At 51.5% G+C, this 26,547-nt stretch overlaps 10 protein-coding genes across 13 annotated transcripts; 3 read left to right on the forward strand and 7 right to left on the reverse strand.

Moving 5' to 3' along the window:
• Nucleotides 1-546: 546 nt before the first annotated feature.
• AAFC00_002948 (uncharacterized protein) lies at nucleotides 547-1,222 on the forward strand (the record flags this gene model as incomplete). 2 transcript variants are annotated; one of them, XM_069342337.1, is made up of 4 exons in its annotated part: nucleotides 547-549; nucleotides 612-653; nucleotides 783-921; nucleotides 1,002-1,222. In XM_069342337.1, 4 exons carry the CDS (start codon nucleotides 547-549, stop codon nucleotides 1,220-1,222), a joined length of 405 nt encoding a protein of 134 aa, XP_069198842.1. The 2 variants fall into 2 exon arrangements, with proteins under 2 accessions (XP_069198842.1, XP_069198843.1); XM_069342338.1 differs by lacking the exon at nucleotides 547-549 and having other exon boundaries at nucleotides 588-653.
• A 382-nt stretch (nucleotides 1,223-1,604) lies between these two features.
• On the reverse strand, nucleotides 1,605-2,521 carry AAFC00_002949 (uncharacterized protein; the record flags this gene model as incomplete). The annotated part of the gene is made up of 4 exons (XM_069342339.1): nucleotides 1,605-1,656; nucleotides 1,710-1,881; nucleotides 1,949-2,307; nucleotides 2,373-2,521. The coding sequence occupies 4 exons, from the start codon at nucleotides 2,519-2,521 to the stop codon at nucleotides 1,605-1,607; spliced, it is 732 nt and encodes a 243-aa protein (XP_069198844.1).
• Nucleotides 2,522-3,754: 1,233 nt separating this feature from the next.
• AAFC00_002950 (uncharacterized protein) lies at nucleotides 3,755-6,538 on the forward strand (the record flags this gene model as incomplete). The annotated part of the gene is made up of 1 exon (XM_069342340.1): nucleotides 3,755-6,538. One exon carries the CDS (start codon nucleotides 3,755-3,757, stop codon nucleotides 6,536-6,538), a length of 2,784 nt encoding a protein of 927 aa, XP_069198845.1.
• A 460-nt stretch (nucleotides 6,539-6,998) lies between these two features.
• On the reverse strand, nucleotides 6,999-8,869 carry AAFC00_002951 (uncharacterized protein; the record flags this gene model as incomplete). The annotated part of the gene is made up of 3 exons (XM_069342341.1): nucleotides 6,999-7,207; nucleotides 7,284-8,134; nucleotides 8,193-8,869. The coding sequence occupies 3 exons, from the start codon at nucleotides 8,867-8,869 to the stop codon at nucleotides 6,999-7,001; spliced, it is 1,737 nt and encodes a 578-aa protein (XP_069198846.1).
• A 501-nt stretch (nucleotides 8,870-9,370) lies between these two features.
• AAFC00_002952 (uncharacterized protein) lies at nucleotides 9,371-10,151 on the forward strand (the record flags this gene model as incomplete). Its single annotated transcript, XM_069342342.1, has 5 exons — nucleotides 9,371-9,544; nucleotides 9,602-9,675; nucleotides 9,736-9,880; nucleotides 9,937-9,973; nucleotides 10,021-10,151. 5 exons carry the CDS (start codon nucleotides 9,371-9,373, stop codon nucleotides 10,149-10,151), a joined length of 561 nt encoding a protein of 186 aa, XP_069198847.1.
• Nucleotides 10,152-10,252: 101 nt separating this feature from the next.
• AAFC00_002953 (uncharacterized protein) lies at nucleotides 10,253-10,827 on the reverse strand (the record flags this gene model as incomplete). Its single annotated transcript, XM_069342343.1, has 2 exons — nucleotides 10,253-10,594; nucleotides 10,645-10,827. The coding sequence occupies 2 exons, from the start codon at nucleotides 10,825-10,827 to the stop codon at nucleotides 10,253-10,255; spliced, it is 525 nt and encodes a 174-aa protein (XP_069198848.1).
• Nucleotides 10,828-12,755: 1,928 nt separating this feature from the next.
• On the reverse strand, nucleotides 12,756-13,544 carry AAFC00_002954 (uncharacterized protein; the record flags this gene model as incomplete). Its single annotated transcript, XM_069342344.1, has 4 exons — nucleotides 12,756-12,995; nucleotides 13,057-13,185; nucleotides 13,261-13,400; nucleotides 13,490-13,544. 4 exons carry the CDS (start codon nucleotides 13,542-13,544, stop codon nucleotides 12,756-12,758), a joined length of 564 nt encoding a protein of 187 aa, XP_069198849.1.
• A 5,048-nt stretch (nucleotides 13,545-18,592) lies between these two features.
• AAFC00_002955 (uncharacterized protein) lies at nucleotides 18,593-20,594 on the reverse strand (the record flags this gene model as incomplete). The annotated part of the gene is made up of 5 exons (XM_069342345.1): nucleotides 18,593-19,558; nucleotides 19,611-20,110; nucleotides 20,166-20,296; nucleotides 20,361-20,425; nucleotides 20,490-20,594. The coding sequence occupies 5 exons, from the start codon at nucleotides 20,592-20,594 to the stop codon at nucleotides 18,593-18,595; spliced, it is 1,767 nt and encodes a 588-aa protein (XP_069198850.1).
• A 758-nt stretch (nucleotides 20,595-21,352) lies between these two features.
• Nucleotides 21,353-24,248, reverse strand: AAFC00_002956 (uncharacterized protein; the record flags this gene model as incomplete). Of its 3 annotated transcripts, none has more annotated exons than XM_069342350.1 (4): nucleotides 21,353-21,612; nucleotides 21,684-23,684; nucleotides 23,772-24,095; nucleotides 24,155-24,248. In XM_069342350.1, 4 exons carry the CDS (start codon nucleotides 24,246-24,248, stop codon nucleotides 21,353-21,355), a joined length of 2,679 nt encoding a protein of 892 aa, XP_069198853.1. The 3 variants fall into 3 exon arrangements, with proteins under 3 accessions (XP_069198853.1, XP_069198851.1, XP_069198852.1); XM_069342348.1 differs by having other exon boundaries at nucleotides 24,155-24,227; XM_069342349.1 differs by having other exon boundaries at nucleotides 23,754-24,095; nucleotides 24,155-24,227.
• A 698-nt stretch (nucleotides 24,249-24,946) lies between these two features.
• AAFC00_002957 (uncharacterized protein) lies at nucleotides 24,947-25,716 on the reverse strand (the record flags this gene model as incomplete). Its single annotated transcript, XM_069342351.1, has 4 exons — nucleotides 24,947-25,344; nucleotides 25,407-25,546; nucleotides 25,606-25,626; nucleotides 25,697-25,716. The coding sequence occupies 4 exons, from the start codon at nucleotides 25,714-25,716 to the stop codon at nucleotides 24,947-24,949; spliced, it is 579 nt and encodes a 192-aa protein (XP_069198854.1).
• Nucleotides 25,717-26,547: the final 831 nt, after the last annotated feature.

Genomic DNA, 26,547 nt, shown 5'->3' on the forward strand with positions numbered 1-26,547 from the left:
AGGTCCCAAAAGCCATATATAAGCCCTTGATTCCATTAGTGTTTCTTCGGTCGAGGGTTACTTTCGGAAGACGACACTCCGCATCTCACTGGTGGTCCTTCCTAGTTGTAATTGGACTTTGGTTGTTCACTGCTCGCTTGAAGCTCAGTCAGAAAAGTAGTCATACAAGTGTTGTAGGCAATTTGTGACATGCCACATTTATCTATTCAGAGCTAGATCTGGCAAACATGGATCATCGATGAATCTGTCGATAAAGATCACATGTAGTCGTTGAACTGTTGTACGACACTCCGAGTAGCACGAATCAGCGTAATTCAGTATAGAAGCGTGCCAAGGGAAATGTACGTCACGCTTGGAGCGCGTCCGCACATGTTGCCGCGATATCACAAAGTCAGGGTAAACCACAGAAGTCGAGTGCACGAGTTTATCTTATATCACTTCTTTGAGACGACCATCGCAGTGCCTCTGATTTGCAGACTCGACCAATACCCAACTTCGCGCGACTTCTCTTTTGCAGTACCTTAATTTCTACTAGAAGCAACCAAGATGGTGGGTGGCATCATCGTACCGCATACGAGCGACGCAAGATGCAGCAGCTTATTTCTGAACAGGGTAAACGCAAGTCATCCAGCAAACCGCAAGGTCCCAAAAAGGTAGGCTACCTCTACCGCTCGGATAATAGCTCTGCTGGCTTTCACTCAGGGAGGCGCATGAGATAGCAAAGATCGAGAGAGGTGTGCAGCGAAAGAGAGTCGATGCTAACGAATCCATGAAACATACAGCGCGAACCTCTGGCCACCTCATTCCAATGTCTGTTCTGCAACCACGAAAACTCAGTGACGGTTAAAATCGACAAGAAGAGCGGCACGGGCGATCTCTCCTGCAAAGTCTGCGGACAATCATTCCAGACCGGCGTGAACTGTGCGTGAAACACTCAAGCGAGAAGCGCAAAAGCCCTCAAAGACAAGCAAGAGCGAACAAAAAACTGATGGAACATGCAGACCTCAGCCAAGCAGTAGACGTCTACTCGGATTGGGTGGATGCTTGCGACGCCGTGGCCAAGGGCGCGGCCGACAGCACTGCCAAATCAGGCGGCGCATCCTACCTCAGTGCGAATGCCTCTGCGCGCGGTCGCGGCGGACGCGGCGGCGAAGAGAGTCTTGGTGACGATTTCATCGAAGACGACGAGGTGGATGCTGAAGCGGAGTATGGTGATGATTGAGCAGAAGACTCTTGAGTCGTCTCAACTGGTCGCAAAGAGTGTGGGTTACCGATATCAGGGCAAATTTTTGAGTTTGACGAGACGAAGGAAAGAAGTGGTGGTACGGGAGAAGGTGTGATTCAGCAAGGCGCTATGGGCCGGTAGATGTATGGGATGCAACCAAAAGCATTGGGTCACAGGAGGTTGTAACATAACCACAGACAGGCGTAAGGCGTGAGATTTGGCCCGCCACCGAGAGGGCGCGGCATGTCATTTTCTATATATAATTTATCGATGCAGCACATGCTGCAACGTGTGTCATACAAACACATATGACCCAGATCGAGACCACAGCTAGATCTTCATGGGACTGATCCCATCGCTTTTCGGAGAAGACTAAGACTTAAAGGGTGAAGAAGCGATCGCCGAAATCTCCAAGACCAGGCACGATGTAGCTATCGAACTGTCAGCAGCCAATCAAGCATAAAGAGGGACAGGGAAAACGTACTTCTTCTCGTCTAGACCTTCGTCCACAAAGGCTGTCACAACCCGCAGCTTGGGGAAGCGCTTGGCGAAGTTGGCAGCTCCCTCGGGACTCGCGATGAGGTTGAGGAACAAGATGTGATCCTCGGGCACACCCTTTGAAAGCAGAACGTCGACAGCCATGAGAGCGGAACCACCTATGAATTTTTTGTTAGCAAGAGAGAAGCAGAAGAAGACGACAGATGATGCGGTCCACGAACGTACCAGTAGCAAGCATAGGATCGAGCAAGAGCACCCATCTGTCGGCGATATCGCTGGGGAGCTTGTCGTAGAACAACTTCGGCTTGGCAGTGTCTTCGTCCCTCTGAATGAGGATCTTGCCAATGCGCACACTTCTGCAGCAATCTCGCAGACCTTGCTCCATGGACTCGCCAGCGCGCATGATGCTCACACCACAGATCTTGCCCTCGAACTTGACACCGGCATATGTGCGGCCGACCGGGGTGGTGATTTCGTGTTGCACGACGGGGAGGTGGTTCAGGCCCTCCTCGACCAGTAGGCGAATGATGCGGTTCGAGTAGAAGATGAAGTCTGCGCGGTTGGTGTTGCGATCTCGTATCATACTAGGGAGGTTGAGCTAGCTGGTACAATCATGGGCGCGCAGGTAGGAGAGAAAAAGGAGACGTACGTCAGCAGGGCGATGAGCTGTGGTGTTTGTGCCAGAACGTGGACATTGTCGTGTTGCACATCCTTGGAGACTGTGGCAGTAGGCTTGTCGCCAGCAGACCGATAGTCAGGTCCAAGTGACTGTGAAGGGGCGCTCTGCTCTGCGCTCATGTTGTCTTTAAATATATGGACCGCAAGCTGTTGTCAAAGGGTGGTTGTGGTTGTGGTTGTGGTGGGGTGTGAAGATTATGTTGGTTTGTTGTAACTTATGAAGTGGAGGCTATCTTTCTCGGTTAATGGCAGAGAAAAGGAGACGAGTCAATTGTATAATATATGGGCAGACAATGTGGTTACGATATATGTTGCATTTACAGTATAATTAGAGGCGTCGGAGCTGGCCTATCCTTTGCAGTAAACATGAGCCCATCTTATCGCAGCAGCAATTACTGTGTCTTTTGCCCGTTGGTAGCACAAACCCCGCAATCCTCCACCATCCAGCTCCTGTAGGGGTTCTTTTCGCTACTCTATCTTGCTTATCGTGTGATCACAGGTGATAAGCAGGGTCCTCAGAGATCACCATAAGTGCAGGATAAAGACCCATCTTCTCTTATCGACAATAGCCAGATTGAAGTATCAGCGCTGTTTCACAAAGTCGCCAAAGACATTAAGCAGCCATACTATACAAGTACTTCAAAACGTGGTCCATATGAGCTTCACCGATGCATGTGCTGTACAGTGCCTTGCTGCATATCTTAGCTACAGTACCTCTACCTTTGCTGCTGTACAAAGTATGCAGCACGCAGCAAGAAGGCACGCGACTTGTACAACTGAGCCGGAAGTCTTGGCAGGCACCGGAGGTGGAGGTGGAGGTGGAGGTGGAGGTGAAGCTGTGGGTGATGCACGTCGTCGCAACATAAGGGATCTCGGGGACTTTTACTTATAGGACGGGCGGCCGTACAGAGGCCATGCTCGCCAGGGTCCAATACGTTAGACACTCTACTACCCTATTCCAACGTCTTTGTATTTTATGATATCCCAAGTGTACGCGCATACAGCAAGTCGCGTTGTCGCAGACAAAGACACCTCATTCACACGACATCCGCAAAAAGCAATACCGCTCGACTTCTTGATAGGACAGAACGACGTGCAAGTCGTCACTTCCTCCTATAAGTAACTCAACTTCCGACGCGACTGCCTCGCGACTGGCTCCCGACTTGCATGGCGATTGCCAGGGAGATTATCTGCCCACTTTACATGTGAACTACAGGAAATATTGCAATCACCACAATCCTCAATTCCACCATGGACCTACAGTAGCTGGACTATATAATTCGCGCAGCCCAGAATCAGACGGATTTTGTAGAAACTCACTAGGCGCATTCCTGTCTGACACCGTTTTGCGCCATGGCTACAACCTATTCAGATTCAATGTCCTTCTCCTCGGCCTCGAGACGAAAGAAGCCTATCACCTATGGCAGAGCTTCGCGCAACAAGGCTTTCACGCCACAGAGTGTGGGTTCCTTCTACGAAAAGGGGAATGCGACGACGTCGAAAGACTCAACACGAGACGATGACAGTAACGACGACAGTAACGACGATGACGAAAGTACTGACAATGATCGTACACCCTCATCACATGCCACAAGACCCATCATTCGATCAACAGCAACAGACCTACCCATGCGCAAGTCTGAACTCTTGCGACAGTCTTCGCTGATCAAGAAGCCTTCCTCGGCATACAACTCCCAAAGCTCTAAACATGATATTTCTCTTGATGAATTTGATGTGCCTTTGTCCGACGAAGAGCAGACCCCTGTCCGGCTCCCACCCAGGCAAGTGTCATCCAACAAGACACGAGTGCCAAAGCAGACAGCGCAAGATGGTGTTGCTTCTGGGGCGCAACAGAAAGAGCATAAAAGAAAATCGCCTATCAACGCTCCTGCCTCGAAGCGTGTGAGGACTTCATCGCCTGACTCGCCACCTGAAACCGCCTTTGTCAAGCTTCATGAACATTCGAGGACAAAGACACCTACACCACAGACCCATCACAATGGTAAAGCGAACCCCAGACGCACCACGCGTGAAGCCGCTAGAAATGCTTCTATCCTTGCTGGATATTCAGCTCCTGCACGCCTGGATGCGATGATATCCGAGAGTTCACTGGAAGACGCTGCCTCACCTCCTGCTACTCCGCCATCACGACCTGCTCTCAAGAGGAACGCTTCTACAACACCCAAACAGTCACAACTCTGGAGTCAACTTCTTTCATCAGATCCCGTGGAGCCTGATTGTGACATCTCTTCACATGCTTCCGTCCCTGCCAAGCCATTTGATGCGAAATCCAAAAGAGCCTCTGTCAATCGCTCGATATTGAAAAACAAGACACCGAGTGTCCCGCCTTCATCTAGGCTAGTCGACCGCCTCAAGCAGACTGCAACTCCTCTGTCACAATCTGACAGCGAAGAAGACGACTCTGAGGAAGGGGACGACACTTTGACTACCTTGGACCTACAATCTACCGAGGCCGATCAACCTTTAGCCAAGGACAGCATTCCAGCGGGATCAACTCAGCCTCAGTTGCCTGAGAGTCAAAAGACAGACAGCCAAAACTCATCAGGCACGAGAATGACGTATGCGCGAATGCGTTCGTATATGTATGAAGATAGTCTGGAAGAGAGCCTGATGCAGTCCCTCGCTCTGCCGACCATGCCGACAAGTAGGCCTCCTGCAGCGTCGCGTCGCCAGCCACTGGCAGGCAAAAGCAAGTCCAAGTCCAACACGTCTATCGACAGTGACTCCGACGATGCAGGAACGACTGGGATACGCAGTATCCATGAATTACGAGCCGCTGGAAACAAGAACCGCTTCCTTGACGACAACGCTGCCTTGTTTGACGACATCAAAGACCACAAGCCCGCGTCGCGATCGAGAAGGCGAAGTGCCTTGATCGAATTGGCCAACAAATTCCTGGACAAAACCTTCCTCGCACGATTCCTAGAACATGGCTTCGACCGCGAGTTGACGGCTGAAGTTTCTCCGCCATATCCTGATCCTGTTGCCGATGTCATACTTTGCACTATCGTTGCTCAGCTGTCAGGTGTGGACAACAAAACCACAACGAGACTGTACAAGGCTGGTGCAATGGGACTTGCGCAGAGGTGCGTCGAGGAAAACAAAACTGCCAGTCAACTCGCGAGGGAGAGATCGAACAATATGTCCAAGGTTGCCCAATCGACCTTCCTTGAATTGATGGAAGCCTTGCGCACGTCGACTATATGGTCTGATAGCCAACCGGAAGAATTGACTCCGCGACTAATTGGGCTGAAGTGTATGCAGCTTATCATGCTTGATCTAAGGCGTCATAACGACGAGGGTAGTAGCTTGGATGCCAGCACGATTGCCATCCTCGTTAATCTGGCTACAAACATCGATGGCTCCGCTTCAGCACCCCCATCCAAGTCTATCGCCGCCGATTTAACGTTATCTGTAATGGAATTTGCATCGGCGTCGAGTGCACTTGCTGCTGTGTGGTCCATCGACCTTTGGCAGCAAATTGTCACTGCTCTTCCTGTGTTGCTACAATTACAAGGCCAGGCTCATGCACTGGTGTTGAAGATCTGCATCAATCTAACGAACCACAAGCCGCAAAACTGCATTGCGTGTTCCGACGTCAAGGTTATTACAGTAATCATGCGCAACATTGTTAGTGGCTTTCAGGTTCTGCATGACGAACTTGATGAAGAAGAACACATTGCTCGTCTCAACTCCCTCATTCTATCACTCGGACTCATGATCAATCTGGCAGAGTTCAGCGATGAAGCCTGCGAGCAGGTAGTCGCACTACAAGGCAGCGATGGCCTTTCTTCACTTGTCGCCATCTTCTTACGCGGGCAGGCTAAGGTCGAAGAAGCTCAATCCGAGCAGGAGACTCAGAGCAACGTCGCCTACGGCTTTCTGGCAGTTCTGCTCGGCAACATTTGTCAGAACGATACGGCGCGGAATGAGGTCCGTGCTTATTTTCCGGATCGAAAATTACAGCCTCTTCTGCTGGCTATCGACGAATTTGCGGACCATAATCGAAAGGTCGATAGCCAGGCGCAGGAAAATGACGAAGGCCACGAGGTCTGGCGAGACTTTACCGGGAGGTTGATGGCTATCGTGTCATGTTTGCGACATTTGGACGAATAGTGATGGCGTTTGTGCTAATGGCAGTGGACAGGCAACTGGGATACGGAAGCTCATGGATAGATGGGTATGAATGAGAGCTCACATGTTAATGATGACAGGAATGAACGGTGGTGACATGGGAGGTATATGGACCACCAAAAGGACGGGAGGCGTTTGGCTATTGCTTCTCTCAAGCTTGATACCCTGAAGCATAGGACTTTTGTTTGTAGACTTAAAACCCATTGGCGATGGTTCATTTGCTTGTGGCTACATTTGACATATATATACAATGCCAAAATTGACACAAGGACGAAATTCAATATCACGATCTTGCCTGTTTAATGTCTGTTTCTCCTGCAATGGGCGAAATGTGGCGCCACGCCAATCCTACATACCAAACCAAACCCAATCAAGAGCCGCAGTTCAAGCATTTTCATCAATAGGGGTAGAAAGTGGAGAATCGAAAACTAAAATTCCGTTTCTAATCCTGCGGCAACGCTCTCCGCTTAATCCAGACTCTGGTACTGTCGACGCTCGTGGTATAAGTGCCCACGGCCGACTTGTGCCGCGGCATCTTCCAGGGCCCACCTCCGACGGCTTCGATGTCCCAGAAGCTGATGATGGACGCCGCGAAGACCATGACTTCCTTTTGCGCGAACGCTCGGCCTTTGCACATTGATTGGCCGCCGCCTGTGCGTTGTTGTTAGCCTTTTCTGTTTTTTCGGTGGTATCAGGAGGCGGATTGTGGAAGGGAAGGGGGACTTACCGAACGGTCTCACAGTGCCCATGTTCACACTGACCCATTTCTCGCCCTCGCGGTCCTCGACGTATACTACATGCCGATCGGCGCGCCACGTCTCCGGGTCATCAAAGTACGCTGGATCCTTGTGGTGCAGATCATGCGCGACGTGGGTATAAGTGCCCTTTTTGAGCAGGTACTTGTCGGCGGACTTGTCCCGCCCTGCGAGCACAAAGTCCTTTTCCATGTACTTGAGGCTGTAGATGGACGTGTCGACGCGCAGAGTCTCGATGTAGCTGCTTTTCAGCAAGGGACAGTTAGCCACCAGACCGTCTTGGTCTATGGACTCGAGGCGTGGAGGCTCCGGGATGCCGAATTCCTGCTTGGGCTGCACGGCGCGCACGTACGGTTTGACTTCCTCGCGCAACTTTTCGAGGAGGTCCTTGTCCGCGTAGATGTGGTTGAGGAGCCAGAAAATAAGGGGGTTGGCGTTGGCGTTCATGGCCCACAGGAGACTGAGTTCGATTGAGGCGCGGGCTTCGATGGAGAAGCCGTGTTTCTCGTAGATTTCCTGACGTTCCTTGATGAGCGGGTTGACGTCTTCGAGGTTGCGCCATTCGCTTCCTGGATCTTGACCGTTGCGCGATGCTTCCATGGCTGTTTCGAAGGCGCGCAGTGCTCGGAACATGCGGCTTCGGGCCAAGTGGGCTGCTGTTAGGGGAGGAAAGGGGAACCAGCGAGGTAGGCCTGTAGCCAAATAGAAGAAGCCCTTGTCCATTGCGTAGAGGTCGGAGAAGAAACTGGGGTTGTTGTGCATGAAGTCTGTCCCGATGAGGGACGGGTTGGCTGCAAAGGTCACGAAATCGCGAGCCAGTGGTCTGGAGTAGTTGTTCAGTATTCCAACATACAAGAATCAGGTTTCGCGGACGGACTCACAGCAAGTTTGCTTCGACAACGCGTTCTCCATTTACCTCAATCGTATCGGCATTACTCGTACGCTCCCAAAGGCTCTGATCGACGGGGCTTTGAGCAAACGTCACGAAATCTGCAATGTTGGCCTTGAGAACATCTACAGTCTTCTGTACCATGTTGCCTAGAGATGGTTCTGACAAAAGGTATTTGTAGCATGCAGATATGTCGTGCAATGCACTGTCATACTTGTTGAGTTCCGATCGAGGGAATCCGAAAACAGTATATACTATACGTTGGAACAAGGCGTCTGAGTCTGCAGAACCACTTCTGTCGTTCAGCACAGTAGTGCCCAGCCCCGGATGGAAGATGAAATTGTGCGAAGTCCCTCCCAGATTCAACGCAAATGCACCGCCTTTGTACGTAGAGCGAGCCCAATTCATGAAGGAGACCATTGTGAAGATGAGATTCGGTACATGTCCAAGGATAGGCAGCCAATACGGTATCCTGGGCACCCCTTTCGGTCCATCGTCACCATCGATATTCTGTTGTGAATGGTCTAATATGCCGCTGAACAGACGAGTTGCCACTGAGAGGGCTAAGATGCCGAATATGATCGTGGTCCACGAGCCCGTCCACGTATTTGGCATCCAGTGTCCATCTTGAGCCGAGCTCGTGAACGTTGGTGCGCGATTGATGTCCATATCGATCCCCGTGATTGGGACCCCCTTTGAGCCCCTTGAAGAGGAGCTAAAACGATGCTTTGCTAGCAGCGAGCGGACGAATGCTGAACGTAATTTATAGAGGCATGATTTTATACTTCAACCAAATCGCTATAGACACGCTAAATCAGCTGTAGCCTGGATTTCCGGACTGTCCATGGACAATTGATGTTGATAATAAATACTTGTAGCATGTGAGCTCTTGTTAATGTCGACAGCCGTGGCTGTATAAATCTTGGCATCACCATTCCTTCAAGGGTGCGCGAGGTGCACCATGCCTCTTCTGCACAAGATACAATCCATAATCTTTGTTATAGTGAATCGGTACGTATCCTGTGTTACTTGTGGTACCATATGAGCAATCTTCTGAATTTTCAAATAAGCCTCAGACGAGTAGTCACTCTGCGTCCCACATATTGTAGACCTGTCGGACTCACAGTTCGAAATCTAACAATAAATCACCTTACTTTTCAGCAGCCCATCATGGCCCCGAAGGAGCTCAACTTCATCACGGGTAACAAGAATAAGCTTGCTGAGGTTCAAGCTATTCTGGCCCCTACTGGAGTCAATCTTCGGAGTCAGTCAGTTGATCTACTAGAAATTCAAGGCACAATTGAAGAAATTTCCAAGGACAAGTGTCGAAGAGCTGCAGATACGGTAATGTTCTACATGCTCTATAATCATATGCTCTAATCTAGCTAACACTATCATAAGGTTGGCGGTCCTGTACTGGTCGAGGACACCTGTCTCTGCTTTGATGCCTTTGATGAGCTACCGGGTCCATATGTGTAAGAATTGTCGCGTGTCAGTCTGGCCTATATGCGCATGCGACGCTAATGGGATAACAGGAAGTGGTTTTTGCAAGCACTCGGCGTGCAGCAATTCCACAAACTGCTCGCAGGCTTCGAGAACAAGGGTGCACAAGCTGTTTGTACATTCGCGTACTCTGAAGGCCCGGGTCACGAGCCAATCGTTTTCCAAGGCAGGACAGCGGTATGCATCTCGGAATGTTTTGCTGCAAGTGATCTCACGCTGACCGATTTCTGCAGGGTAAAATTGTGGCAGCTCGAGGACCCACGGATTTCGGTAAGCACCAGTCAGTCCGCGCATCTAGGAAATGCTGACATTGATAGGTTGGGATGCTTGTTTCGAGTACGATGGCCAGACTTATGCAGAGATGCCCAAGGCAGAGAAGAACAAGATCTCTCACCGTGGTAGAGCTCTTGCGAAGCTCACAGAGTGGCTAAATGAGCACACCGAGTAGGGTGTGACTCGCCGCTTTGCGGGCTTCGCGGAAGTTCTTCATTATTAGACCGCCCATATAGTCATGACGGATGCACAGTGTGAATTTCCTTGATTGTTAAATCAGGAATCCTCATGGTCCTTTCTCCACTGTTTTATCCACGCCTCAATTCTTTCCACATTTGAATCGATCTGATCGGCGTCGTTGCTCTGAAGTTCCACAACCACTTCCTCGGCATACGAGTCTCGAGCCTCTTGTAAAAGCACTTCCATGATTTCGGCGTCCATGTTCTCCTCGACTTTGTTGTCGGCATATCCTCTCGACTTGAGGCGGTCGTATAGAATCGTGCTGTCGCAGCGGACAACCACGACGAGGTCGATGAGTGATTCGGGAAACAGGTCACACGCATGCCAGTCGATGATTTGGCCGCCTGCCTCGAGCTCTGACTCAATCGCGTCGAGTAGCTATTCCAATCAGCACAACATCATAGCCCCATCGCAAAGTGTGTGCGAACCTTGTCTTCGTCCACAATGACACTCTTCAACTCCTCATCGTAACCATCGTCGCAATTCCTCTCCTTCACGACTTTGTTGACGTCCAGATGCGCGAGACCGCTGCTTTCGGCGAGTTGCTGGCAATGCGTGGTTTTGCCCACACCGGGCGTGCCAGTTATGATGATATTCGGAGAAGTGCGCATCTTTTCGAGTAATTGTTTCTTTGCTTTTTGAGATGAACAGATGCAGTGCTTGAACCGTGGAAAAAAAAGATGTGTTGGTCAATAGTTCCCAGATTTTTTGCGGCTAATGTTGCTGCTTTCCCCGCGAGACGATCACCACGCAACGTCTGTGCCAATTCGTTATGTCCGCAATGGCCGATCATTTTACTCTACTGGACCCTTCCTCTACTGGACCCTTCAACCACCACGGTACTACATCCATTTGATTACAAGATAAAAGGCTGTACTCCGCTCACAATAATGACGAGCGGATAGATTACGATCATGTCTGGGCAGCTATAGGCTCCCTCTGCGGTAAAGTAACCTGTATATCGACCGGCCACTTTTCAGATGTGGAATCAGGTATCTTGTTCAAAGAATGGTCGATATCGCATACATCACTACAATTATGGCATTGGGCTTTCATATCCAGCCCGGCACATCTTGCGTCTAGGATTGATCTAGACTTATCTTGTACGAATCCCTGCTGAGAGCACGATAGGAGCTAAGCTCATGATGTAAGGAGGGTCGAGAAGGATATTTCAGTAGCATGTCTTCTGTGATATAAACACTGCACGATGCCAGCAAGTCATCAGAACGTGAGGTGGCGATGTGTATACAGTATATACAAGTACGTGGATTAGTGGCACTAGCTGAAGTAGGCTACTTTCTCAAGCAAAGTGCTTTTGCGAGTACATGAAACGCACGACTAAATTTTCTGTTGCTCGATTGTGAATCGCCCAGGTACTGCGCTAGCCCTGATAAGTTAGTCGTGGTATTGTCGAGCCATATCGGCTAGTATATTGGTCGGAGCCGCCATTCAATGACTGTACAGTATGTATCCTTACAGCACATCTAGTACATGAACAACGAATTCTCATGCGCGACTACAGCCTAGGCGTGGTATCAGCGCAATCTCGCGGCATCAATCAACTATGGTACGAATTCTCAAGAACTATATGAGACGATGTATAGCATCGATATCTTAATACTGATACAGTTTTTACCGAACAGCACAAAAGTGTGCCGGAATCTGTTGAAGTATGTATATGTAAGGTAGTTCAGTAAGGAAATTGATTAGATTACCCCTTCCTAAAGACCTTTGACTATGTACACTAATTACTCGAGTACCAGCCTCCTTGTAGATCTGTTAAGAGGCTCAGGTCTGTCCAGCCTTCTCAACTGAATCTACAGGAATGACGACACCGCCTAATGTGAGCTGGTGATATTGTAACTCTGGAGAACAATGCAGCATATTCAGCTAGCTATATACGTAGAAACAGCCCAGACCTCAGACATATGTCCTGGCTAAACACCCTCGAAAAGAGCAAAGCTGAATAATACAATCAGAGTAATCACATGTGATGACCAGTCGCGTTCCCGCGATGATCGGACCGAGACAGAGCGGTAACAGCATGCTTCAAGCAACGAAAAAAGTTGGTGGATGATAGGTCCAGATGGCGATGGAGGGTTCCGTAAGCCTTGCATGCTGCTGTCAAAGTGTGTGTGGGTGGGGGCTCATCTTGGGCTCATCTAGGGCGGTGAGCTGGCGGGATGTAATGCGAGAATTCGCAGCCAGATAGAGAAATCTTATCAGGCATAGAGGCGCTTAGCATCGGCGGAGGCCCCCGATAAAGAGAGAGACATGCCACAGGCTGGAAAACAATAAAGGAAGATCATCGCCATGAATATGTGTAGAGGTAGTCTTGAAACCACAGCAACGAGCGACGACTAATCCCCATCGCAAAAGTACTGTATGTGTGAGCTGCCGTTCGAAGGAATAAAACCTGGCCCCAATCTCCATACGCCATTCCCTGTAACACCTTGAATCCCCAATGCTCGGGCCTCCCCATCATCAAATACGAAACGCAATAATATCTCTCTAGCTTCGAGGAGCGATTAGGTCACAATTACATGACGACGCAGTTCTTACCCTCCTTGGGTTGTCCGGCCTCCTGACCCTTCTCGATCTCGGCAATCATGCCTTCGAAGGCCTTGTTTACGTTCTCATTTAACCTTGCACTGGCCTCGGTCCATCCACACTGGAGCTCCTCGGCCAGCTTCTTGCCATCCTCTGGCTTGACCTGGCGTTGTTCGGGGCGGAGATCTGCTTTGTTACCAACAATGATCAAAGGGACTGTGTCGGCGCCCTGGTGAAATAGTTCAGTGAGAGTGGTCCAGAATCAATGCCTGCGAGGTAGAGCTGCGTACCATGTGATTGAGAATCTTGTCGCGGATAATGCGGACCATCTCGAAACTCTGCTTGCTGCCGACGCTGTACACAATCATGTATCCATGGATGCCGATGAAGTGTTTACTGTTCAAGATGGTGTATTCGTCCTATTGAATGGCATAAGTACACGCCTTGGCGAACAGAAAGTGCTCGCGCTATAGGCGATGCTTCCAAGTACACACCTGGCCAGCAGTGTCGATCATCTCGACTGCAAAGTCCTGATTCTTGTACCTGACAACCTTGGAAAAGGTGTTCTCAATGGTGGGGTAGTAGGAGTCGACAAAGTGTCCATCGACGAACTGAACTGTGAGAGAACTCTTTCCTGTGTTTGCGAATGAGCTACCGCGCCTCACTCCGCCGACAATATCGACAGGTTGTTCTCGCGCATGAGATGCAAAAGGGGAGCTGTACCGACGGATCTGGAGCCGACAATGGCCATCTTGCGTTGCTTCTGTTGTGGAGGCATGATTACGATATAGCTCTTTCTAGGCAGTGAAGCCTGATTGCAGTGATTTGCGGTGTCTGATACGACGCCTGAATTGATCGAAATAAATTCTGTGCAACAGCGGGATGTGTTGTTTCACGGGTAATTGAAGCTCTTTCTGAAATACAGCAAGGCGAGAAGAGATGGAACTAATCACTTGTAGAGGACTGGCGTTGAGACAAACGGTAAACTGGACCTATCCTTGACCCTGAAGAGGAAGCTTGTCTTTTGGCTTTAGGTGCCGACGATCGCTATCGAACGTTTCCTTTGAGCCTTTGGTAAAAGAGTAATGACGATTTGACGAGTGCTTACGCTTCCATACGAGGAAGAAAAGAAAAAAGCCAACCAAATAGACCAGCCCAAGGTATGGCAATGACTTTGGAGCAGAGATGACGACTGTTGAGATTTCAAGGTTATTATTACATGATGGAAAAGCTTGGCCAAGGCTCCAAACTCCCAATAATCGTCTATATCGTGCGGGCCATCAGCTACTGTACAAGCGACAGCACTGAACAATTCAAACTATTAGGACTTGACGCAATAGATGAGATTGTCTCTAATTGCTGCCGAAGCACTTTTGACGCCAGGTCAACGCTACGGTTGATAAAATAAATGTTGGATGTCGCTACGAGTCGTGGCAGTCTGCGCATGAGCTCTCAGCCGGGGAACGATCCGAGGTACTGTAAATTACAATGCAACGCCTCAAAATCCTTGAACGATCTTGTTTTGCGAATGGTTATGCACCACGGCACGGGCATTATTGCAGAGCATTTCATGCAGTAGTAAATGCTTGCAGCAAATATAAAATTGTCTAGAACACCATGATGTTGTAGCCATGTGCTGAACCTTTGTTCGTGATAATGTAGTAAAGGTGTCTAACATCAATGCGTGATCATAGACTAGATATACAGTACAGTAACACCACTTAGCAGTGCTACAAGTAGAAGAAGGCAAGTGTCTTAGGGGCGCAGAGAAATGATCAAGGTGCATAAATAGCAAAGCGCACTGCGCGACACAACTTACTACCTAGTAGAATGCAAACCGTTGTATGGCCAGGGTCATACGAGCTCACAAGAAACAAACAGACGTGAGTGACAGACAAGCACATGCCAGACCAGGTCGCATGAGTAAGGCAGGTACAAGTACAGTACTTCATCCGGGTAACGGAGGTACAGTGACGCCAAGTCTTTCGCGAAGCGAGCTGACACACAGTCCTAGCGTCGGTCGGAATAACTGCGGCAAGCAGCGAATCCACACGACAAAGCATTTTCGACGCTCGCCTGTACTTCACCTCCAGACCGTGATCGCGACAAATCCCGCCAAAGACAACTTTTATTGCACTACAGAAGCGCAATCATGGCTGTCGGAAAGAACAAGAGATTGTCAAAGGGCAAGAAGGGCCTCAAGAAGCGCCAAGTGAGTGATTGCAATTCATCCACCGCGATGCATGTCGTCTTGTGAAAAGCTTTTTACTGACCTTTTCTCTTCAGGACCCCTTCGCGTAAGCAACCATCCAGAGGACGACGAGAGCGACGACAGAGACAGAGAAACAGCAGAACTGACTGAAAAACAGCAAGAAGGACTGGTACTCCATCAAGGCCCCCTCCACTTTCGCCGTTCGCGATGTTGGCAAGACCCTTGTCAACCGCACCACCGGTCTGAAGAACGCCAACGATGCCCTCAAGGGCCGTATCCTCGAGGTCTCGCTCGCCGATCTCCAGAAGGATGAGGACCACTCTTTCCGCAAGGTCAAGCTCCGTGTCGATGAGGTCCAGGGCAAGAACTGCCTGACCAACTTCCACGGTCTCGACTTCACCTCCGACAAGCTGCGCTCTCTCGTCCGCAAGTGGCAATCCCTCATCGAGGCCAACGTCGTCGTCAAGACCACCGACGACTACCTCCTCAGACTCTTCTGCATTGCTTTCACCAAGAGAAGACCCAACCAGATCAAGAAGACCACATACGCCGCTTCTTCCCAGATCAGACAAATTCGCAAGAAGATGACCGAGATCATGACTCGCGAGGCTTCCAGCTGCACTCTTTCTCAGCTCACCCAGAAGCTCATCCCTGAGGTTATGGGCCGCGAGATCGAGAAGTCCACCCAGGGCATCTACCCTCTCCAGAACGTGCACGTCCGCAAGGTCAAGCTCCTCAAGGCACCCAAGTTCGACCTTGGTGCTCTTCTCAACCTCCACGGCGAGTCCGACACCAACGAGGCTGGCCAGAAGGTAAGATATTCTCCGAGACGTTGATTCTCGTCCTCGTTATACTAATCTCTTTTTGCCATAGGTTGAGCGTGAGTTCAAGGAGACCGTTCTCGAGACCGTGTAAGCGTGGCGAATTGAGAATGGGCAGGAGATATGGGCTCGGGGTTTGCTGGGCACGAAGGCTGCATGGCGTTAGAGCGATATTCAGGCTTCAGGCTCCGTGCTAGCTACATTTATGGCTGAAAAGAATTGTCAAAAAACTTTCACGTTTCGAAAATGAGTCGCACGGCCTTCGTTTCATCTCGGGTACAACATCTCCTTGCTCTTGTCGTCTTCTATACCTTTTGCTTGCCGTCTCTGAAAAGACAGAAAGAACGACAGGCGAGGTTTACGAAGCACATGTTGCGCAGACAGCTTGCACGAGTCCAATGCAAATGTCGATGATCTAAGGCAGGTATAGTGATATGTCTTTTATCATGCCCAGTTCCATCACCTCCATGACGTATGAGACGTGTGCGCTTGCACATGAAAAGTTGGTCTGCTGAGAGAAGATGAGAAGGCCGAAGAGCGTCGATGGGTGCCACAGCAGTGTCTCTCTGCTTGATTTAGACAGAAGCTCCGCATGGAATTGTGTTATCTGCCATTTCTACCAATCTATATCTTGCATGTTGTCTAACCCGACCATATGTGAAAATTGCAGGTACAAATTTGAGCAGTGGATTCTTGGTGCAGTGGTGCTTTCGCCAGTCACCTGATGACCACAATCGTTATGCCTTCCTAATCTGGAAACAACGAATGAGATGGCTGATGACAGACAAAAGCATCGTTGAGCATAAAGCGACTTTCACTACCACACACAATCGACATTGATTTCGACCATCACGAACGCATTTTGATGGAGGGACTCGGCCTGAAATAGAGAGCAGCACGGGCCGAAAGTCTACTAAGGCCGCCTCATGATTTCACTCGTTCAAGATTCATACTTCATCATGCACTAAACTATCACATCAGAACTCCTCGTTCAACTTATTCATCTCAAAGCTATTTCTCTCCATCTCGCTATTATATCACAGGCGAATAGCCACGGACTCCCAACTGATCTGAGAACATACAACACGAGTAGTGAGTACACATCAAGTCTTTTCGGCGTGGCTTCTCGTCCTTTGAAAGTACAAACCAACGCTGTGATCCAGTCAGCCATCATTACAAACCATCAGCTCCGTTCTCTTATCATTTCCAACTCTTCCCTAAAGAGATACAATGGCAACGAAGCGTGAAGCCCAAGGTGACGTATATTCGGATGCCAAAAGACCGCGGTACGGCGGGCCACGAGATCACCACCCTTCGGACAACCACTACAACCACCATGGGCAGCAGCAACGACCACGTTTCAACCCTGCCTACCAGCAGCATATACCAAAGGAAATACGGGATCATGCCAGGTCGGCCAGTTCAACAGTGCCGGCCGCGCAAGATCCTGCCGCCAGTCTGGAAGGTCTCTTGAAGTCGCTCACCTCCAACCCTGATACCGTAAGGAGCGTGCTTGGAAGCAATGCCTTGGAGAGCGCAAACCAGCTCTTGTCTTCTTTACAATCTCGCGACAAGACTGCCACTGCCTCACTCGACCTTTTCAAACCTCCAACCATTGAACATCCATCTGTACATGCCTACACAACCACTACACCACTCCAACCATATCCTCTTCCCGCCCTCCCTTCGATTCCTCCAGGTCCCTACTCTCAGGCCACATTCACCCACAAATCCATGACCACCCACGACCGCGTCACAGCAGCCGCAGATCTCAACTACGAGAAGCTCGAGTTCCTTGGTGACGCATACATAGAAATCATCGCCACCCGTCTCATTTACGCGCGCTACCCCGAACTCCCCGCCGGCCGTCAAGCCCAAGCCCGCGAGCGCCTGGTGAAGAACGAAACCCTCGCCCAATTTGCCGCCCTCTACGACTTCCGCTCGCGTCTGCACGCCTCGGATCTCGCACACGCAGGCCACAAGGGCACCACCAAGATCCTCGCCGACGTCTTCGAGGCCTACGTCGCCGCCGTCGTGCTCTCTGACCAAGTCCACGGCTTCGCGCGAGCAGAGACATGGTTGACAGAGCTCTGGGCGCCCATTCTCCTCAGCTTCCTCGGTCCCGGCCCTGGAGAGTCCTCGAGTGTGCAATACAACGCCAACGCGAAACAAGAGCTCCAGCAGAAAATCCTCGCGCAGGACGTCAAGCTGGAATACCTAGAAGACAGACCGATGGAACAGAGCAAACACATCCAGAAGTACTTTGTCGGCCTGTACCTGACAGGCTACGGACACGAAAAGAAGAAGTTGGGATACGGAGAGGGGAGAAACAAGGTCGAGGCGGGCAATCGTGCCGCCATGGCTGCGCTGGAACACGAGGCTGGCTTGATCGCTGATGCGGCGGCGAAGCTTGCGGCTAGTAAGGAAGTGAAGAGAATCCAGAAGGAGCAGAGAGAGCAGCAGCAATACGAGGCCGCGGCTGCGGCTACCGCTACAGCTACTGCTATTGCTGCTGCGAGCGGTGCACACGGAGGAGCAAGTGTTGCTCAGACGATCTCGGAATAGACAAGAGTCTTCTTACACGATCAGCAATCTTCGATAACGTAAAACGAGGTAGGATACGCTATAGTCGCAATACTAATGGGGGTTGGTCTTCGCTGAGAACCAGGAATTGATTAGCTATCTCGTCTATAGGTAGTGCGCTTTCCCACACGAATGTGAAATGTATTAGAATAAAAACACAACGTGTCTCTCCATGCACGAGAGAAAGGACTAGTCGATCTACTAGAGCCATCATGCCCTCCCAACCTCACGTCTGAGCCTCGCCCCAGCACTCTCAGGCGGGGCCTCGGGCCAACTGTCCACGGCCTCCTCGACCTCATCGAGGAAGCTAGCGCTATTATGCACCGAAGTGCCGCCCAGCACCACTCTGACGCCCGGACTGCTGGCATTGACCTGCGCCACCATCTTGGCCTCCTCGTACGTCGTGCCGCCTATCATGAAAACAATGATGTCCTGCGGCTTGTCTCGCGTCGTGCCCCCGCCTTCGACGAACGGGTACTGCGTGTCGCGCAGGCGGCCCTTGATCAGGTCTTGCACGGTGGTTTCTAGGCGGGGCGAGTGCTGCGTGTAGACGTTTTCGACGCCGCGTAGGCCGCGGTTGAAGCGGTCGCGGGCGCCGGAGAAGATGGAGGATGGTTGAAAGAGGTCGGGGATAGCGCCTGATTGCGGCAGAGACTGCAGCGAGTGGGCGTATGTGAGGAGTTTGGGGATGAGGTTTATGCGATGGCGCGAGAGGCCGCCGGCGACGGAGAGGAGGTCTGTCAGGGCCGGGGTCGAGTTGGCTGGATGTGATGCGTAGCGCAGAGCGTAGATTGCGACGAGCCGGAGTTTGCTGTCGGCTGGTGTTTTGGGGTCTTGGATCAGACGTTGGAGGTTCTTGACGTCTGTCGAGTGGTTGTCGTTGCATGCCAGGCTTTGCTCTAGCTCGCTGACGTCGAGCAAGTTGTCCTCGCCCACTCTGCGACTCAGCTCTGTTACCAAGGTGACGTGCTTGGTCACGTTTCCGGACAGTCGACGGAACTCGGGATAGTCTTCGACGAAGCGCTTCATGTCTTCTATCGACTCGAGCTTGTGGCTGGATTGTTGTTTTGACGCGAATTGCTCGACGTAGTCCTTGGCGTTTTGTCCGAGGTCGCCGAAATTCAGGTACATGTTCTTCTTGAAGAACGGATCTTGGTCTTGACTGACGAGGATTTCCTGGACAGATGTCAGTTCAGGGTGCAAGGTTATGGTAGATAGAGTTCATTACCTTGAATTCAGGCCGCACTTCAGGCACATTGCTCATGTCCACTCGTCCATTTTCTATTCCGAGCAATTCATGCACCATTGCCTGGTAGGTCCATTGTGTCAAGAGAGGGGTGACCGGATCGTCCCTCCTGTCTACTATCAGTAGGATGGGAGGAGTGTCTGTTTTCCGGAAATCAAACAACTGCTCTTCCTGCGTCATCTGGTAGCGAACTTCGGTAGCGAGCTTCTTGGAGAGCAGGCTGTTTTTTTCATAGCGAATCAATGGGCGCTTCTTCAGTGACAATAGCAAGGCAATGACGCCCTCCGTGGACCTTTGCAGCGAGTCTTGGTTCCACATGTCTGGAGAGGAGCTCCAGATGCGATGTGTCAGACTGAGTGACATTAGATCTGGATTGATGACAAGGAAGTCGGCAAAGTATTCCTGCACCGCCTTGACAACTTCATGGTCATCGGCCTCGGCGAGACGCTCGAGCGCTGATTTCTTGATAATGTTGCTGAAGTCTAGCCTTGCATCAGTCAGAAGATCACCCTTGCCCATTCGGGGTTCCACTCTTACAGATATAGTACTCTCCGTACTTGGGCTCCCTGAATTCGTCGATGAGGAATTGGATGCTGTCGGGCGAGGGACGTACGAAGCATAGACAGCGCAAATGACGCATCTTCTCCCTGCTGTCTTTGTCCAGGCGACTGTGACAGCCACTGTCAGACTTTCTTTCTTACATGTGATCGTTAGAGGCGTCAGATCACTTACTCGGTAAGATAGACTTCATGGTTCAAAAGAGCGGACTGTGTAGTCGCCGAAGATACGATCGACACCTATCGAAGAAACATCAGCACTCGGTTGTATTGCGCAGTGGAGCCGACTTGCGGCGCAACTCACTGTCTCGTTGTCCAGAAGCAAGATCTTCATCCTGGAGCTTCCTTGACCGTCTCCGGCAGACACCATCTTTGTGACATAACCAGAGACGGCTTGGAAGACGTCCATCGCGGCGTTTCAGTTCCTGATACTCAGGCTTATTGGAGCGTCTGCGGCGGTGTCTGTGTTCAGCGCATCAGGTTGAGTGACAGTAAGTCCTGGTGTGTTCTTCTGGAACGTCTCTCTATCGTTGGAAGTCTACTCAGATACCGTCATTCAGGTTGTGTGGTTTTGTATCTTGGGATTGGCGCAAGGTATGCACGATACGGTATGTTGATTGTCGATAACACATGCAGCACAGTACAAGTACCCCAAGGTGGAGGAAGGTGCACGAGCTTCGGACGTCACACCGGACCGAACTCCCTCTTCTCGCGTCCTGATCTAAGCTACCTTACCTTACCGTACTATTCTATTTACCTTACTGTACTGCCTTACTGTCCGTTTCACAAGCACAATGTCCCGGCCGCTGCCCGCTGATGGAGCTGACGATTCCACCATCGAGTCCACTACCGTATCGAGAATACTTTGGTACCACATTGTGAAAGCAGCGGCAGAAGAACAAAAATCACCCTCACCAAATAGAGGGGGAAATACATAATAAAGGGGTGTGATGCCGTCGATTCCTTGGCTACCTCAACAACGATATACAACGAGATGAAGAAGGAAGAACTGAATTTAGGAGGCTGTGGAAGTTTGGATCGTGGGGTTGGTTCTTTTCCCGCTTCCCTCCGTCTTGCCCTTCCATCTACTACAGTATATATAATATGTATATATGCAAAAGAAGAAGGTTTAATGTGGAAAGCCTGCTGTCGCCTGCATGCTTTCCTCTAACGCGAAAAGACCTTGACGACCCCATCGCCTCCGGCACTGACCACGTATCTTCCGTCCTGACTCCAGACAACACTACATACGCCCTCGCCGCGCATGGGGCGATGCGACGAGATGTCCTGCGTGCAGATGCGCTTGTCAAGCGACCAGAAGCGGATCGAGGCGTCGTGGCCGGCCGAAACGGCTTCGCGGCCGTCTTTGGACAGAGATAGTGAGGAGATGGCCGAAGGGTGCGCGAGCATCGTGTATGTGCATTGGCCTTCATGTTTCTGTGTCAGTAATAGCGAGACAATAGAGATGTGGGAAGGCTAGGGGAACAAAATGACTTACCGCTGTTTGCATCGAAGAATCGGATGTACCTGTCCTCGTGTCCACTGATGATGACGCCCTCAACGCCTCTGGCAGACCCGGTCGGACCGGCGCCGACTTCCTCGTTCTCCGCCATGTCCTGCCAGCTCTGGTTCTGCTCGAGACCAAACGACGCGTTGCTCGTGGCGACTACGGCATTGATGCTGGTGTTGAGCGTGCCGTCGTACGTCTCGTTACTCGCCATGCCTATAATCTCTTCACCTGTCCGAGTGTCGAAGATCAGGACGCTGGAGTCCGTGTAAGACACCACAAAGGTCTCGCCGGTGGGGCTGAGGGGCGCAATGCAGGTTGGCGATGCGCCCACAGCGCCTGATCGGGAGATGCTATGTACGAGGGTGTAGTGGAGTGGTATAGTCGATGCCACGTTGGGCTGCGGCGAGTTGGGATGATTGCTGCCTGATGTTACTGAATGGCGACGGCTGCCACCCACACCCCGTCGCGATCCTGTCGCGGGAGAGGCCAATTGCGGCGGAGCGCTGATGGCCCAGATTTTAATGGTACCATCTGCGGAACCGGAGGCCAGGAGAATTCGCTCAGGGCCGCCATAGTTCGAGGAGTCTTGGCCGAAGACGGACCCAGTGGTGCCCGGTAACAGACACACGGCCCATACAGCATCGGTATGCCCATCCAGAGTAGCCTTGGGGTCGACTCTGCCTCGTTCCCAGACGCGGATGGTAGCGTCCTGGCCTCCAGAGAAGATCCAGCCGTCACCGGACGCGCGGCCACCCGTGGCAAAGCTTGTAGTGGAAGGACATGAGGCCAGGGATGTAACGACGCCATCATGACCACGGTGGGTGAAATAACAGGCAATGTCTAGGTCGCTTGCGGAGTTGTGTTGGAAATTGGTGTAGCTGGCGGGAATGATCCAGCGTTTGATTGTGCCATCGTCGCCGGCTGTACAAACTTCGGGTTCCGAGGGACTGCCTCCTCCAGTGAAAATAACAGAGCGTACGACATCTAGATGACCGCGCAATGCGAATTTGACTTTGAAAGCAGAAGGGTCAGGTTTAGCTTGCAATTCCATGCCGCTGTCGTGGGTGTCGTGCGAGGCAGAGCCGGAGCTTCGCCGACTGCGGGTGCTGCCCGAAGAGGAAGACTTGCGACGATGCGTAGCGCCTAATCTCGGGGGTGATTTTGGAGGCAGCGTTACAGCGCTAGGGAAGACGTCTGTGTCAGGTCTCCGCGGAGGGTGCTGGGGTTCAGTGGGAGGCGCAGGTTGCGCCGGAAGCGGCTGGTCGTCGAAGTTCCATCCATCAGGATCCTCTTTCGGGGCAGGTCTCGAATCAGCAGAGTCATCCTTGGTGGGTCTCCCGTAGGCATCGTATGCCTGTGTAGAATGCTCTGAAGACTGATCGAAAGCCGACCTCGCTGATGAAGTATTCGGGACGGTTTGCTGGAGCTGCTGCTGCTGTTGCTGCAGCTGAGAATGTTGCTGCTGTTGCTGTTGCTGGGGAGGTAGGGGCAACGTTTGTGCAGGGGGTTGAGAAGCAAGCGAGTGTTGGTACGCCAAGTCTGATCTCTGGTCTGGATGGTATGACTGCTGCATCGAAGGGGCAGAAGTGGCGAGGACGGCGTCGGGCATGTGTGAGAGAGACATGTGCTGCTGGTGATTCGCCATGGCTGAGGGCTGCTGCTGCTGCTGCTGCTGCTGCTGCTGCTGCTGCTGATGTTGCATGTGTGATGCATTAGGATGACCTCTCTGGCGCTGACGCATGTACAATTCGTCCAAGGACATGGGAGGGTCGGGCAGAGCGGTATAGGCAGGGTTGTTCAGAGGAATCTGCGGAGGAGGCAGGGGCGGAGGATTCGAAGGAGGAGTGAGCAGGTATTGGATCTCCTGCATGCACTTCTCCAGATATCTTCGAGACTTGTCGCGGTACTTTTCCTTGTCTTCTGGGGCCTCGACGGGCAGTTCTTCTCCCTCCAAGGTGTCCAGGAACGAATTATGCGGTCGCATACGGGCTACACATTCGAGTCAGCATATTTCATCGCAGAGCATGCAAGCAAAGGAGTGCAAACAGGGCTGCACACGCTTGTTCTGGTCCATACCACTTCTGACAGCGTCGTAGTCCTTGTCGTTGTCTTTCTGACTGTTGCTGTTGTTGCTGTTCGTCTTGTCGGTCTTGACAGATGCTGCGTCCTTGGGTGCTTGCGCGTCATTCGCAGCTTGGCCTCTGTTCTTTGCCCGTTCGGTCTTGACAACCATTTCGAGCATGCGAATCTGCCTCTCCAGCTGCTCATTGATTCGTTTCGAGTGTCTGCTCTCGCCCTCGAGTTTTGCAATTTTGGCCTTCATCTCTGCACGCTCAATGTCCCAAGCATTCCTGGCGCGTTCGTGGTTATGCCATTCGATCTGGAGGAAGCGCATGACACCTGGACGTGGTCAGGAACGGCTCTTTCTCTCTCTGCATGGATCATCTGTGTATGCGCACCTTGGAGTGTGTACTCGGCGCCTTGAGGGCCATGATGGTCCGGCGCACCGCCAGCACCACCCCCCGAGTTCATGCCTCCCTGCTGGAATGCCATCGACTCCTGCAACCGAGGACGCTCTCCTCTCTACCACTTCCCAGGCTCTTTTTCAGCACTCGCGTCTTATCTCATCTGCAGACCAGCCTTGCCGAGGTCGAGCGATCGACTTGTTTTGTCCTGTCTGTTTCCAAAGACTTGGCCTGGGCGAGCGAGTTGGCGGTTGCACAGAGCTTGAGGGGCGGTTCAGGTCAATGCGCATGTGGCGAAGGAGCTGGACCTGTATCTTGTTGTGTCGTGGAGGTGAACGACAGAGGTCAGCAGGGCGTGGGTGTGGTGAGCAAGTAATGTAATGGTGTTGTGCACATTTGTGGAGGTGAACGCGGCGACACACAGCGACGTCGCTCGGGAGAGGGAGACGAGAGCTTAGGAGAGATGCCAAGCCCCTCCCCGATGCTCCTAGCAGCGCATCTTTTATCTATGTGGAACACCCAGAAGGTCCTCAAAGGTTCCTAAAGGTCCCTAAAGGTCTCACGGCATGAAAGCACTGCCACAGCTTAATCTTGTCTGCACTTCATCTGTCTATTTTCTTCGCACATGTGTGCTGCAGTGCTCCTGTACGATTTATTCACTTTCGCACTGTCTGAGCGGTTTTCCTCACCGAGTGTGTATTACAAGGTATAAAGACAAGCGCTGACCAACATTTTCTCCTTAACCCATCTGCCGGTGCTCGTGATGATTGATTTCTTCTGCCCGTTCTACTCCTCCTTGGCACCACCGCGGCCAGCTCTCTCGGCGGCCTCGATGCTCTTCTTGTCGGTCTTGATCTCACTGCCGCCGGCCATGGCTCCCATCAGACCGCCGGCTGCCTTCCATGGTCTCTTGAGCTCTCCGACGGCGGGTTGGCCGAGGAGGTGAATCTTGATGAGGTTGCCCTCGAAGGCACCCTTGAGCGGGATAATAGACTGGATGAGGAGGGGGTTGGTGTACTTGAAATACAAGTGCATCACGCCCATCATGCCAACACCCATGAGCTGCGACTTGAACAGTCCACGGAGCTGCTGCATGTCGTAGGCGTGCACAGTGGTGGTCACGGCCTTGGGCTCCTCGGTAGAGCCCATGGGGGCAGGCTCAACGTACTTGAGGACCGTCATGTCTATGACTGAATCAGCCTCCCGCACCAACGAAACCGTACCGAGGTCTCGGATCTGTTCTTACCCTTCTTCTTGTTGATCTGCATCTGGCAGTATGTGTAGACACCAGCGATGATCAAGTTGGAAACGATGTACAGTCCGCGCACACCGTTAAGCACATTCTCGTCCTCGAAGGGAATCTTCTTGGACACCTGCATCATAAACCTATCATGCTGTCAATTCGCTGCCTCGCCGCTTCCTGCCATTATGCGCTTGTTGCCTACAGGATGATGATCAGGTTGGTACTGCGACAGAATTAGAACAGGTTCGAGCTTTGGTCGCCAATAGTGTTGCGCTTCCTCGCTGTTGACTTACATCTGAGGAGAGAGACCCATCTTGACGGCTTGCCTCGTGCTGTTCGTTGTGACTTGAAAGAAGCAGTGAACCGGTCTGGTGCGAACAATGTGTGATTGAGGGTTTGTAGACCGGACACTTGTCAACGTAGGCCGAAGGAAAGTCGCTTGCACGTTATCGCTTGGCCTCGAGCTTCGGCTCCTCCCGCGTCCAGCAATTGCCCTTCTACACACTTCCACCAATCTTACTCCGCTGTAGCTTATCCTAATCGAATACTAATATTATGTCTTGGACATGTGTTTTGTAGTCACTCCACCATCATATCAGATCAAAATACAAAACCGATATATTCTACACGGCGAGGGATATGGCCAATATGATACGCATCGAGCCTACTCACGTTATTAATGTCTTAGTGTGGCTTACAGTACGGTATTTTCGTGAGTCCTGATAGCCTTGAGCCCAGGCAGCGGCCAGGGTCGCCCTCGGATTTGCATATGCGTTGATTATGGGCCTGTCACAGTCAGCTCTTACTGTCCCTACCTGTGAAGTAAGAAGGATCCACAGTGCAAGTGGCAGACGACACTACCGCTTCCTCTGCACGATGCGGGTAGATCTCTGCTTGTACATATAAACCACAGAAGCATAAGGTCTCTTGCCTTTGCCTGCCTTACACAGGTACCGCACCGTGGCTTGGCGACAACCCCGCCGGCTTCGTCCCACAGTCCCTTGCGATCTGCAGTTTACATTATGCATAACAGCTCGAGACTCCGCGGTGTGTTGCTTGCAATGCTATAACAGGTATGGTGCTGGCTGCAGGAACGCTGCCGACGACGTTGCACCGGGTCGAGCTTGCCATGACACCCAACCCG

This window comes from Neodothiora populina (genome assembly GCF_041146345.1).
Source record: "Neodothiora populina strain CPC 39397 chromosome Unknown canker_contig_15, whole genome shotgun sequence".
Classification (NCBI taxonomy): domain Eukaryota; kingdom Fungi; phylum Ascomycota; class Dothideomycetes; order Dothideales; family Dothioraceae; genus Neodothiora; species Neodothiora populina.